The sequence below is a fragment of the Antedon mediterranea genome, chromosome 2, assembly GCF_964355755.1.
Source record: "Antedon mediterranea chromosome 2, ecAntMedi1.1, whole genome shotgun sequence".
Taxonomy (NCBI): Eukaryota; Metazoa; Echinodermata; class Crinoidea; order Comatulida; family Antedonidae; genus Antedon; species Antedon mediterranea.
In genome coordinates, this window is record NC_092671.1 from 8,825,969 (window position 1) to 8,840,432 (window position 14,464).

Consider the following 14,464-nt stretch of genomic DNA (forward strand, 5'->3'; position numbering starts at 1 on the left):
CTCTAACAAAGATGCAATATACAAATAACTCTACAAAATGAACTCATATCTACAGTGATGTGACAGAACCGTCTAATCTGAAATATATACATATGATGACTGTATTAATTTCTTTCCATCGTTTGATCGTGGAAGATTTATACTGAGCGAATCTTAATTCTGCTTTCTCAATGTTTGTTTTAATGAGTGATGACCATTTCAAAGAGTGAATTATTCTAAAGCACCATGTAGTTAAGACATTAATGATGACCACTGAACTGCTTACGTCATTCAAGCACAAGCTATACACAGTACTAAAAGAGAAATTAACTTAAACACAAATATGAACAATAATTTCAAAAAGTTTTTATACACGCGAGCAGCAGACAAACAAAAATGAGCCCAGGAAACAAATTATTGCGGATTACTAGTACCGTATAGCACTAAAAAAAGAGATAATTGAGGATTATAAATGTTATATTTTTAATGGATCAATCGAATAGGCCTACATAATTTTGCGTATTTTCATGACACGTTGATGTCGTCATTTGCACGTTTCCCAATTTATCATATACCATACTGACAAACTTGTAAATTATAATGACAACATTCAACATAATAATTTGGTTTCTTAATTTGTTGAACAACAAACTAAACATGATTTTCTTTATCAAAAAACTCATTTTCCCTACGAAAGATAAAAACAGGCTGAAGAACAATGATGGTTGTCAATATGTTCGTTTTCTATACCGTACTTAAATATAACGGTAGAAACTGTACTATTCGAACTGAGAACTCACGCTAAAACATATTTTAATCCGGAGTAAGGATGCTGGTAGTCAGTGTCTCCATGCGATTATTTAGGCCAAACCCGCATCGACGATCACTTTAAAGCTAGAACTGTGTTTGTTAGGTTATAGCAGCCGATAATATCTTTTAGACATGCAACAATGGAGTAGTGATACGTGGTCTGCTTCCACGACAGTTGATAGTCCAGTTCCGTTTTACTCAAGAACCTCAAGTGTATACACGACATCTTCACGAACAGAATCTTCTTCGACTTCTCATATAAGTAGCGTTGCAAACTCTCACCAAATGCCGTTTTCAAGTCATAGATATCCTTATTACAATAATTTAGACAGTTCATCATCTCTTACATCAGCGTTGTCGTCTGCATATGGTTCTGATGAGTTCTCGGCATGGACTTCGTACGATTTACCACCTCAACAAAGAAGCTATTCAAGCCATTACTCACCAGCAGTTCCAACACCTCTACCTGTGTCCAATGTCACACCATCAACCAGAGAATCCTATCTTTCAAGTAGTCCTTACGGTGTTTCACACAATTCTGGTTTTCCATTTACTATGTCTGGTGAGTTTTTTTTTCTTTTTAATTTCATATATTCTTCAATTAAACAGAATAATAATGAACAATTAACAATATGGATTGGGATTTCATTGAGTGGGTTTATATGTAGGCCTACTGTATTCATTTAATTCATAATTAAATATAATCTATACAAGGAACGTAGTTCGTTCGTCGAGAAAGAATGTTTTCAAAAAGTACGCCGAATTTTTCAGCTGTAAATATTCAGACAAACAGATTATTGTTGCGTTGGTTTTTATGCAGCATTGACAAATTCTATTTAGGTAGACTTAATATAAATTGTATTTATTTAATGTAAATCACGTAAGTTAATGACCTTTCTACGTCCAGTAATTATAATTAATGATCTGCCAATTAACAACTTCGTTAAATTATATGAACAATATTAAACGACCCATAGACTCTTTATCGTTGATCTTTTGTTTACATATTTTTTCACGCACTACTGGAAGAATCACTAATAATAAGAATGACTTTATTTTTCGATTCATTCATTTTTGTTATTGAAGTTGTTACATTATAGTAATGTTACAACTTGAATAAAAAGATATTCATAATATTATTGAAGTTGTTATAACGTAACAACTTGAATAAAAAGGTTATTGAATGAATTAAAAAGGAAAATCATTGTTTACTGTTGTCATAACTGATGCTTTCTCATCCCGTGTTTTGTAAAAACACAATTATGGAAAATATCTGCAGCTTATAAATATAAATGATATTATTTTAAAGTATACGGAGGTTGTACACAACCGAAACGAAAATTAATTGTGATTGTGTATTGTCTCCAAAAACATGGAAAATACAAGAATCTAAATATTATTAAAGTTATTAAAAAAAAATGATTGCACTTATAAAAAGACAAAAAAAAAAACAATTTTAACCAAAATACAGTTGTCTTTCAGACAATGTTATGCTTCGGGCTAACTTTAAATTATGGTTTATCAGGTAAATAATTTTCTTTCAATCGAATTGTTGGTCAAAGCATGGAGAAGGTTGCGTTTCGTTTCGTTTGTTTCTTTATTTCCATTCACAAAAAAAAAAAACCATTAACATACATAAATATTCATAACAAAAATGAAAGAATGGAAAGGGGGAATCTCTGAAGGTCAAAGTAAATACATTACCATGGCATATTCCACAAAAAAGTAACTTACAAAAAATACATTTTTACAAGGCCTAAATAGTCAACCATCAAACTATTATTTCATTGGTCGCAATTCGGGACAATTCATTTTCAGCATAAACGTTGGACTTCATTGATTCTTAAAATGATCAAATTGATAGGCCTTTATACTTAACTTGCCGTACGTGCAATTACGACGGATGCTTTTACATCCATTGACAATATTGATATAAGCGCTGCCTAGACAGAGGGCATAAATTTTTACAATGTTTACAGCTTAATATTACGATTACGTCGCAAAGATAATGAACATCACGTTGTGAGTTTACATATTTAGAATATTAATTAAGTATACAAAACTCGGTGATTAAGGATTCTATTAAACAAGCATGATGGAACAAGATATTCAAGCTAATAATAGGCTAGATCCCTTGTCGGTTTATGTATTGTATCTAGGGGTAGGCGTATTTATGCTTCTTTGGATTATTTTTCCGAATATGTGAGGATCAGAATAATGACAAACATAGTTTTATTTATTGGAGCATAACATCCAATACAAATTTTTGCCATTAACATTAATGATAAATTAGGCCTACTTAAAAAAAAAACTGCTTTATTACGTACTATAATTATGATATTTATTCATAACATTTAATATGCATAATATATTGATACGATGTTTGGTAAAAAGAAGATAATTTAGACATCCCATTCACAATCATTTGATAATTGTTTTTCACAATATATTTGAATTTACAATGTGTGTTTTTGTTGGACATTGGCATATTTCATATAGGCCGAATCATGTCTGTTTAGGCCTAGGTATGTTTATTCCAAGAAAGAAAAAAAGTATTTAAAAAAAAGAATCCACTCAAAGAAGATTGCAAGCTTAATGTTAAATGCATAGCTTCTTATGTACTTCTTATTGGTTATCAAGTTCTTATTTTTAATATTGCAGTATTATTATTCATTTGGTATTATATTATCGTAGGCCTTAGTCTACTACATTACAATACTTTCTTTAGTGAGGTGGCCCGATAGTAAGATTTAAAAATCATGAGGTAGCTTCGCGGCGCATCATTGTCATTCACGTGAAACTAACAAAGAACTTGGGTAGAATCATTATTTATTTTAAAACAACAAGACAAATTCGCCAATTAAGAGGCTTAACGTTAAGAAGAAACCAAATCAGAGTAACCTAAACAAATTGCGTCTTAACTGCAAACGAAAAATATCAATCAAGATATACATTTTTAACTATGAATAACTATGCCAAACCTACCTGAGAGGAACATAAAATTGGAACATTATTATATGATAAAAAGACATTTATCAACATTACAATGGATACTTTATAAATTAAACAAATTTAGACAAATTCTATTATGTGATAAACATTTAGTAAAAGAAACATAGGCCTACTGAGGTCGAAAATTAAAATTTATCCACAAGATAACTTTTTTTTGTTCAATTTTCGTTCAAAATATAGGCTTATAATATTAACTCCCCCAGTATCAAACACCCCGTTCTTTTTATATGATATATATATATATATATATATATATATATATATATATATATATAAATCAAAGAGCTGCATAGGCAGGATATAGAAAAAAATCAAGATCAAATAAGTTAAAACTGCCTCAATATAGATTTATTTTAACGACATGTTTCGGGCATAGCCCATCATCAGGTATATATATATATATATATATATATATATCTTATTTATAATATTAGTATAACTATTATTGTTTTAAACCAATGTTGATAAGTTCATGGGTATTTTTAAAATTTAACCATTGCAAACAGGTAATTAATTAGGCATACTAGTTTCCATTATCATATTACAGTAATAGTTTACACAAATGATATGCTGATTTTCAGGTCATTAAATTTTACATGCTTGTATTATAGGTGTAAAGTAGACCGATTATTTACTTAATGCGGTACGTTATTTAAATCACAAATTAATTCAGAATAATCTGCAAATGTTTTTTAATAATCAGAATTTGATTTTATTTATTTACATGTCATTAAAAATAAAGTATGGAATATAATTTCAATTAAAATCAGTAGGCCTATCTGAATATGAAGAAAAAAACAAAGAAAAAGAAGCTGAAAATGAGTTGTTAAATGATTTTATTTAGGAGGCACATGTTGTTGGTAAAATGAAGCCTTTTGTTTGTACAATTTCGTTAGATTAAAACGGTTTTACCCTTTATATCTACATCCAGATAATCTTGAATGGTTTCCAACATTTCGTCTAATGTACCCTCACTTTTATGACTACCCTTGTCACGTGACTTCTTCCAAGGCTTCGGTTAGTTCCCAGTACTATTCCATCGCGTAAAAACGATCTCAAAGAAAAGTACTCTGTATATTAATATAATTGCAAAGATAAATAAATTATTTATAACACAGAAAATGAAAAAAAAACGACAATGACCAGTATGGTTTCTATTACAGTAACCAGGGAGGTGAGCAGTAACTGTCATCCGCATGTGTGACTCTACAGCTCACTATGTCGGTCGGTTGGTCGGTAAACACTAACTTGAGCACGCGACTGCAGTTATGTATGGCCTTGTTATTTTAGGCAAGACAATATAAAGAACACTGCAATTTCCATATTGGATAATACAAGGAATCTGTATCTATATCTTATGACTATACGTCAATATCATCATCATCAACGTTTATTATATTCAGTTAGGTATAGACCCCAGAAAAAATGATACAATGTGTACCGGGTGCCAAAGAACATTCTTTGTCGGCACAACACTAAAGATGTATTGCCCCACAAAACACAAAACATGAAAAAGTAAAGATGAATCTCGAAGTAATTTGGTTTATAAAAAAGACAAAACAAACAGTTAAATTTTATTAAAAAACCCATTGACTTCCAGACAATGGGCTTTCGGTGAAATTTTCGTTAATTTATGGTTTTTATCGGATAAATGAATAACTATTATTTGACATTAAAATGGCATATTCAACAACATTTTTAAACAATATTTCAATCAATTGATCTTTGTCGGTGGGTTTATTGTTGATTCTTGTTTCATTGTGGTTGTGTTAGGATGATTATTAATATTTATAGTTGTATTATTATATCCACACTTTCACAAATTATATTTATTATGCTTAACACTTATATAATATTAATTTGTGAAGTGATCTATAAAACTTTAATATTGTTAATAATATAGTGTAGGCCTACAACTGTACGGTACCGTAAGGCCAAATAAAAAAACATACTTGTTAAGCGTCACCGCCCGCTCCTGATTATCCAGCCGCCTCTCTTTTTATTTTTATTTTTTTTTTACCGATATACAACGGAAAGTTCAGCGGCCCGGCCCAGCTCCAGAGTAGGGCTCGAAATTCACGCTAACAAACTAGCATTTTGCTAGTAGATTCTTCATAATTGCTATTTGAAAATTTCAAAACTAGCAAATGTTTGTTAGGCTAGTGTAATTTTTGAAAAATACGTACTTTTTAGCTTAGACAACGCTAGCCGCCGATCGCTCTATGTCGACAACGGCAATTTGGTGAAAACAATTGTTTCATTACACGCCGCCGATTTACGTCAAGGAAACGCGAATAGCACCGTGAATCATGTAATGTGGTAAACAGCAAGCTTTTTCCCCAGCACATTAAATCATGTGCATTTAGTACGTCGCTGAGGATTACATCATCAGTCACGTGATTACAGAATACGCGATTATCAATTTAGGGATTTAACGAAATAAATATTTTGCCTACACAGTGGTCAAAGCGCGTTTTTGTATAGGTTCGTAAATAGGAAACACCCCATACATAATGGACTCTACCAATTTTGTTTACGATGATCTCGCGCTCGAGATTGGCACATCACGAGGTCCTGTTGGGCGATGGGTTTCCTTATGCCTGGTTTACCTGTGGAATAATTACATACACTTTTTGCATCACAACTTTAAATACTGATTTACACAGCAATTGGCAAAGGATTCATCAAAGAAGAATGAATACGTTGAATAAAAATTCACTTAAGAAATGCCGTAAGCTGTTTTCAAACTATAAATCAGCCCACTATATTAGTATTATTGAGACCAAATCATGCTTCTCGCGATAGGGAATTTCCTGGATAGATGAGTCGAGCGAGAGACGGCAGATGGCCGATGAGTGAGGTGGGGGTAGCAGCTTGGACGGATTAGTTAGCCTAGGGCCTACAATTTCGCTTGATGGCAATTAAATTTAATGTTTTAATTACGTCTGGATATAAACAATACAAAACTCAATTTTGTCATAAGCAATAATATTTCATACATAGTCAATTTTGTTCTGTTTCGCATTTTAAAAGTTTGACGTTTCGTCCTAAAAAAAAGTGGGGAAAACGTCCACCGCGCAAAAATATACCTCTATAAAAAGTAAAAAAAACAAAAAAAAAACCGTCCCCCCGCCCCTGAAAATTTATGAGGGTGTGACGCTTAACAAGTATATTTTTTTATTTGGCCTAATAAATATTCATGCTATTATAAGTATATCATTAATAGACCTATACATTACGTCACCATTAAAGTTTGTAGACATAGGCCAATATATTCTATAAAAATATTACAACATTCGGTACTGGTCTACCGATATCTCATCATTTGTTTGTACTTTATAATCTGTGTAAATATGAATGGGCAAGTGACTGAAAAATTCTTAAATTCATAAATTCATAAATTCATTTCTACAGTTACAGTTATAGTTAATTGTGATATTTTAGTTGATTTAACTAGATATTCGGAATTTAGTTGTTATATAATAAATGTTATCGACTAGTGTTCCGAAAGTGAATTTCTTTAAGACATTATGAGGGTCTGTATTTGTGTGGCCATATGTTGACAACAAGAAGATAACGTGTTTACGAACAAGGCCCTGATGATTAAGTTCTTTGCGGCTCGACACCAAACATATTGCCAACAGAACATGTACTAAAATCCTACCATCATAATTCTGCACACAGGCCGCGCCTGTCAATCACGTGCAAATTTGTCTTTCTTTGTCTATTCCATTTGCTTCTATCATTTATTTAACAATAATATTGTTTTTCGAAAATACATTTCTACGAAGATAATTAACTGAAAAGAATTACGTCGTTAATAATTCCAGGTATTTATCGTCTCCCCGTAGAAATATGGCCATTTTGTTTAATTACCTGTAATCAAAGCTTTTAAATGTGTTTAACGTGTTCAACTATAATACTTTATGCTTCAATAATATATGATATTTCACCGAATATAAATGTTAAACAAATATTAAACATTTATAATCTTCTACATTAAAATTAAACAAACATTACTTTAGTGAATTTCTATTATTCAATCTTGTGAGGAAAATATTTTGCTTATGTAACCAAACTAAACACAAAAATAGCAATAATAACATTTATTGTTAACTGTATACAATATTATAATATTTATTATCAAATCAAATGAAATGTATAGTCGGTAGATCATAGCTGGAGGAATTGGTGCTCTACGAATATATACTTTACCTTTGTATACCGTACTTTTTAAAATCCAAGATAGACTTCTATATAAATTCATATCTTTTACTTTTATAACGTGATGATAAAGATGACAAAATATACGATGCACTTCCATCACTCAGTGTCATGATATTGTATACTTAATTAATTAATACAATGATATATATTTATTACTCTTTTTTAAGCGTGAATTTGTCATGAATTTAATTTTACTAAATTATTTGTTTGTTTTGTTGTTCAGTTAGTACACCGCCTTCTGGATCATGGGTTTCCTCACTCACAAGTACCCCTAGACGAACGAAACGGCGGCCGTATACCAAATTACAAATAATAGAACTGGAAAAAGAATTTCAAGAAAACATGTATTTGACGAGAGACAGACGGACTAGGTTAGCAGAGACATTAAATTTAACGGAACGTCAGGTAAGTGTTACAGATTATTAGGACCTTAAAGTTTCCTGGAAAAGTGGTCTAGTCAAAATACCGTCATGTTTTATAAATATCGATATCTATTATGAACTAAAATACGTAATTTTTTAACCGTTGTCTAACAAATTAACAAACATTTTAATGAACGAAATCATCATATCATGTTTACAGGATTTAGGCTTAAACTAATTTCTTTTATTTTATAGGTTAAAATTTGGTTTCAAAACCGTAGAATGAAGTTAAAAAAATTAACAGAAAGAGAAAAACAAGAAAACGAACAAATGCAACGAGAGAAAGAAGCTCTTGGTGCCAGGATGTTAGCAGTTCAAAGGGCAAAAGCTGCGCAAATGGCGTCTAAATGAACAATGGTGTGATACTATAGAGCTTACGCTACCGGTATCTATTGAAACGTTATAGGGCGAACTTCAAGTTGAGCGGGTATATTGATGTCACTTGAGGATCTTTGCACGCAATTGGCTTGACCTAAGTTTCCTGCAAAAAAGAAGGTATTGGACGATTTGACAGAGCAGTTTCTTCTATCGCGTGACAAAGTAATTTATATAACAAAATCAACAATATGCCTATTATTATTATTTACAATAATTATGTATTAAATAATGTGTTTTTTAATGCTGAAAACAATTGCTGATTTGAGACATTGAACTATTATATGCAATATTACAAAAACGTGTTTATAAAACATGTTTTAAGTACTAGTTATTTAGTTTTATATACTTTATATAATTTATTTAAGATTGTTGCTATTACAATATTTGTTAATTTATTATAATATTATATTCGTCCATTATCGAGCTGGTCATTGAATGTGTAGGTCTACTTGCCAATCATATGTAAATGATTGTTTTAGATATACTACAGTTTATTCAAATTATACTATATAGTTCAATATTACACACCCAAGCACCATCTGTTTGTATTGAGCTAAAACTCATTTGCATGCATGTGTACGTTCCGCATGAGTAAACAAGTTGGAAGGACAATAAATACATTAAATGTACTCTCATTTGATGAGGTACCGTATCTAAAGCGTTAATATTCCCCAAATTAGCAATAATTTTTTTTTTCTAATTGTGATAGTGTATTTGAGAAATCTCAAATTACCTCAAGTTGACCAGGGTACTTTGTATTTATATTCAATCATATTCCTATATTTATTTTATACGGTAGATAAATTAGTATGTTGAACAGTTTATTAATATTTTATTGACATAATAAAACAAAATTAAATAATTAAATTTCAATATTGGTAATGTTACGGAAATTAATTAAAACCTGACAGTAATTATTTAAAAAGTATAGTGTTAGACCGAATAGGCCTATTTGTATATATTTTCTATTAAAAAATATAATAACCAGTATTTTATTATTTCCAATATTTGGACACACTTGAGCAGTAACGTTAATATTAATACATTGGCCTGGACGCTGCGGCCTGGACATATTCATTTTATGTAAATATTATTGCTAACCTGGCTTAAATGAAATAGATTTTTAGATTTGTCATATAATAATAATAATACAAAAATAAAATAAAATTATAGCTTATCGAGCAATTTCTTCTTCTCCATAATGAGGAACATAACATCATAAGAGGCGCTTAATAATAAGCTTCCATAAATATATACAAAAAAAATGTTGACCGGGCTGAGAGGTATTATTTATTTGTAAAAAACAAAGAAATGTCGGTTGTCAGCAAATCCGATTATAAAAGATACATATATACATAAACAGACTAAAGAATGACAAAAAGTGTAAAAGTATTGGTTAAAAAATATAGACCAAGAGATCTTGAGACATAGCTTTATCCCGAGACGAATTATTATTATTACATTATGTCTTATATTAGTATGATATTTAACGAGGATCCTGTGTGTATTCTGGGCCATTATGACTTGTTCATCACTTGACTATCACGTTTCGTGGCTGCCCGTACAATTATTATATGAATAATTGATCGCACGAAAAATATTTCTTATATAAGAATTGGCATCTTCATTGATAAGGGGATGTAATCGGAGGAGAAGAACAAGAAAGCGCTAAAAGAATAAACATTTCGCTGCTTGTACACCATATTATTCAGTATAATAGTATACTTTTAATAAGTATACGAGAAAAATCAATGGCTCTGTTTTGCAGAACAGGCGTATCAATGTAGTTATAGTCTTTTTAAATACTTAAAGATGTATTGTCCCCCTGAAAAATAATTGTTTTCAATTATTTTGTTCAATACGCCATTTTAATGTCACCTAATAGTTATTCACTTTGACAAAAAATTGGATGGGAAAAAAAAATTATTTAACTGAAAAGACTGTAATCTAAAGAAAAAAAAGTCAAATTTGCTGCCAGCCAATGGGGTTTTTGGTTGAATTTAACCGTTTATTTTGTCATATTATAAGTTAAAATATTATTTTATCGGGGTTTTTTTCTACGGAACTTTATTAAAACTACAAAATGGCCTATTCAAAGTCTGATTTTATTAATCTTCATTTTTCTAGTTTTTGGGGGACAATACATCTTTAAGTATTTTGGACGCGCGCCCTCATTAAATGTGGATCTACAAACTGTGTTGCAAGTTCACACGGTTAAGTCAATAAACTTGCTAATAATATAGCAAATATAAACAGTCGCTAATATTTCCTGTACAATCTCACTTTAAAGTAAATATTTTACCCTTAAAATCTTTACTTTCAATAAACATAGCTTGCCATTGTAGGCATGAAAAGTGTATTTATAATCTATAACAACTTCGGAGCGGGTTTTAAAAAATTATTTAATAGCGAACGTATATTTTAAAAGAGACAGATCGGTTTTGGTAAATCTATATACAAATTGAATATATATACGCGATGGGGAGGGGAAGTTAGGATCGAATCTTGAGAAGGAGACGGAGGTGGTATAAAAAGGTATTATCAAACGCCGGTTTGCGCACTGTAAAATACTGTAGCATATAGGCTATAAGTAAAAAGTAAAAATAGTGTATTTTCCGTTATTTTGTCCGAATTCCCCGAATCCCCTCCATAGCCTAACGAAATCAAACATAGAGGCTTAAGAGATGCGACACCGGTACTACAAGAAATGTTGATATAAATCCAGAATTTTAATTTTATATAAACGAAGGAACTTGGGTTATGCCTATATTAATTCAGTGTTTTTGATGTGAATTAAAGTTAAAATAATATGGCTAAATATCCTGTAATCAAATACATTAAAATATAAATCTGTGTAATCTATCTGATAGTATGCCTATATTATAGAAATAAAAATATAGCTTTTATTTTTTTATGGGCAGATCACCAATATAAAGTAATTTAATTGTAATTATTTATTGTGACAGTCAGACAGGTGACACGTCGTTAAAAATCACCGCAACTAATTCATAGACAAGATACGTACAAATAGATAGGTACTTGATGGTGTATAGTAGAACGACAAGTGACCCATTCTGCGAAAACTTAGTACGCTTACTTACTAGCTACACTGAACTTGTTGAGTCTGTTCAATACCGGAAGTTTGGGCTGAAGCGGCGCTATTCAAAGATTTCCTTTCTAAACCGCGCGACAACTTGAGCTGAATCCTTCTCATTCCCAAAATAACAGCCAACTGAGGAGTACTACGCTGCGTCTGCTGCTGGAGATCAGCTGTTCGTTCTTTCTGGAGGTTTCCTTCCAAAATGCATAGACACCGATCAAATATGTGGTTGAGGTAATGTATATTATGTTGGTGTATGAATTTGTCGTTTTTTGTGATCATTTAATTGATATTTATTTGACGTTTGTTGATTAATAATAAATATTTTGCAGAATCGTGACTCTCATCACTTTAACGTGTACTGTTGTTGATATATCATATGGTCAAAATGAAGTACAGGTGTCACAAGGTATGTACATTTTATTCTGATAAAAAAAAAGTCTGTTTCATATAAGACATTTAATATAATGATTGCAAATGCCATTACTTTTGTTGATTGAATGTACTATGGTAGTAACTAAGTATAGTAAGTAAGTAAGTACCGGTAAGTAAAGTATTTTATCAAAGGCGGAGAGCTAATGGAAGATGTTGTAGGTGTCATCATCCCTAATTATAGTGCATGTGGTTTTGGTTGACATTGTGGAGGTTTCAGTGCATCCATGGAGGTGTCATAAATTTTTTTAGTCCTTATGCCCAGGGGCATAATGTAACCCTGATATAAGAATGCAAGATAAGGGAATTATGCTTAATTCCAAAGATAACTTTCTGTGTGTCTTATCCTTGATCAGACAGGATACTAATTTATAATTAATTGGAACCTACTTGAATGTCATTAACCTATACTTCAAGTTGGGCAAAGGTATTGGTTGGTGGGGACAAGGATACTTGAAGATGGACTCTCCATTACCTGGCCCTGGTGTTCCTATATAATGGGGTGGAGGTATTTATAGGGCCAGGACAAGGGTGAAGATAGCCTCTCCATTACCTGGCCCTGGTGTTCCTACAGTATTTATACCAGTGGAGGTATTGGTTGGTGGGGACAAGGATAGGTGAAGATGGACTCTCCATTACCTGGCCCTGGTGTTCCTATATAATGGGGTGGAGGTATTGATAGGGCCAGGACAAGGGTGAAGATAGCCTCTCCATTAACTGGCCCTGGTGTTCCTACAGTATTTATACCAGTGGAGGTATTGGTTGGTGGGGACAAGGATAGGTGAAGATGGACTCTCCATTACCTGGCCCTGGTGTTCCTATATAATGGGGTGGAGGTATCGATGGGGCCGGAACAAGGGCGAAGATAGACTCTCCATTACCTGCCCCTGGTGTTCCTATATAATAGGGTGGAGGTATTGATAGAGCCAGGACAAGGGTGAAGATAGCCTCTCCATTACCTGGCCCTGGTGTTCCTATATAATGGGGTGGAGGTATTGATGGGGCCGGAACAAGGGTGAAGATAGCCTCTCCATTACCTGGCCCTGGTGTTCCTATATAATGGGGTGGAGGTATCGATGGGGCCGGAACAAGGGTGAAGATGGACTCTCCATTACCTGGCCCTGGTGTTCCTATATAATAGGGTGGAGGTATTGATAGAGCCAGGACAAGGGTGAAGATAGCCTCTCCATTACCTGGCCCTGGTGTTCCTATATAATGGGGTGGAGGTATTGATGGGGCCGGAACAAGGGTGAAGATAGCCTCTCCATTACCTGGCCCTGGTGTTCCTATATAATAGGGTGGAGGTATTGATAGAGCCAGGACAAGGGTGAAGATAGCCTCTCCATTACCTGGCCCTGGTGTTCCTATATAATGGGGTGGAGGTATTGATGGGGCCGGAACAAGGGTGAAGATAGCCTCTCCATTACCTGGCCCTGGTGTTCCTATATAATGGGGTGGAGGTATCGATGGGGCCGGAACAAGGGTGAAGATGGACTCTCCATTACCTGGCCCTGGTGTTCCTATATAATGGGGTGGAGGTATTGATAGGGCCAGGACAAGGGTGAAGATAGCCTCTCCATTACCTGGCCCTGGTGTTCCTATATAATGGGGTGGAGGTATCGATGGGGCCGGAACAAGGGTGAAGATAGCCTCTCCATTACCTGGCCCTGGTGTTCCTATATAATGGGGTGGAGGTATCGATGGGGCCGGGACAAGGGTGAAGATGGACTCTCCATTACTTGCCCCTGGTGTTCCTATATAATGGGGTGGAGGTATCGATGGGGCCGGGACTAGGGTGAAGATGGACTCTCCATTACTTGCCCCTGGTGTTCCTATATAATGGGGTGGAGGTATCGATGGGGCCGGGACTAGGGTGAAGATGGACTATCCATTACTTGCCCCTGGTGTTCCTATATATTGGGTAAATGTATTGGTGGGGCCAAGGGTGATAATGGATTCCTGTGACCTGGTGTTCCAACTTTGTGCTGACAAAGGTTGAATGGTAATGCCCTGGAGTTCCTATATTACTCTTCTCAACGGGGTGCCCTCGGCCAATTTCCCCCACTATCGACTCCATTGTATTGGTGGGGACTAGTTTGTGATA

The 14,464-nt window shown here is 33.4% G+C and overlaps 2 protein-coding genes across 6 annotated transcripts in view; both read left to right on the forward strand.

The window, feature by feature from the left end:
* Nucleotides 1-818: 818 nt before the first annotated feature.
* On the forward strand, nucleotides 819-10,081 carry LOC140039589 (uncharacterized). Its single transcript, XM_072085205.1, has 3 exons — nucleotides 819-1,351; nucleotides 8,252-8,433; nucleotides 8,646-10,081. Exons 1-3 carry the CDS (start codon nucleotides 922-924, stop codon nucleotides 8,799-8,801), a joined length of 768 nt encoding a protein of 255 aa, XP_071941306.1. The 5' UTR covers nucleotides 819-921; the 3' UTR covers nucleotides 8,802-10,081.
* A 1,973-nt stretch (nucleotides 10,082-12,054) lies between these two features.
* Nucleotides 12,055-14,464, forward strand: part of LOC140040279 (uncharacterized) — a 61,821-nt gene continuing 59,411 nt past the window's right edge. For all 5 annotated transcript variants that reach the window (XM_072086079.1, XM_072086080.1, XM_072086081.1 and 2 more), the window contains exons 1-2: nucleotides 12,055-12,162; nucleotides 12,261-12,337. In XM_072086079.1, the coding sequence (XP_071942180.1) occupies nucleotides 12,131-12,162; nucleotides 12,261-12,337 (109 nt within the window). In that variant the 5' untranslated portion in view covers nucleotides 12,055-12,130. The remainder of the gene's footprint in view (nucleotides 12,163-12,260; nucleotides 12,338-14,464) is intronic.

Coding starts and splice junctions, on each gene's coding strand:
- LOC140039589 (XM_072085205.1), top strand. CDS start 922: ATGCAACAATGGAGTAGTGATACGTGGTCTGCTTCCACGACAGTTGAT. Junction 1,352..8,251: donor TTTTCCATTTACTATGTCTG/GTGAGTTTTTTT, acceptor TTTGTTGTTCAG/TTAGTACACCGCCTTCTGGA. Junction 8,434..8,645: donor TAAATTTAACGGAACGTCAG/GTAAGTGTTACA, acceptor TTTATTTTATAG/GTTAAAATTTGGTTTCAAAA.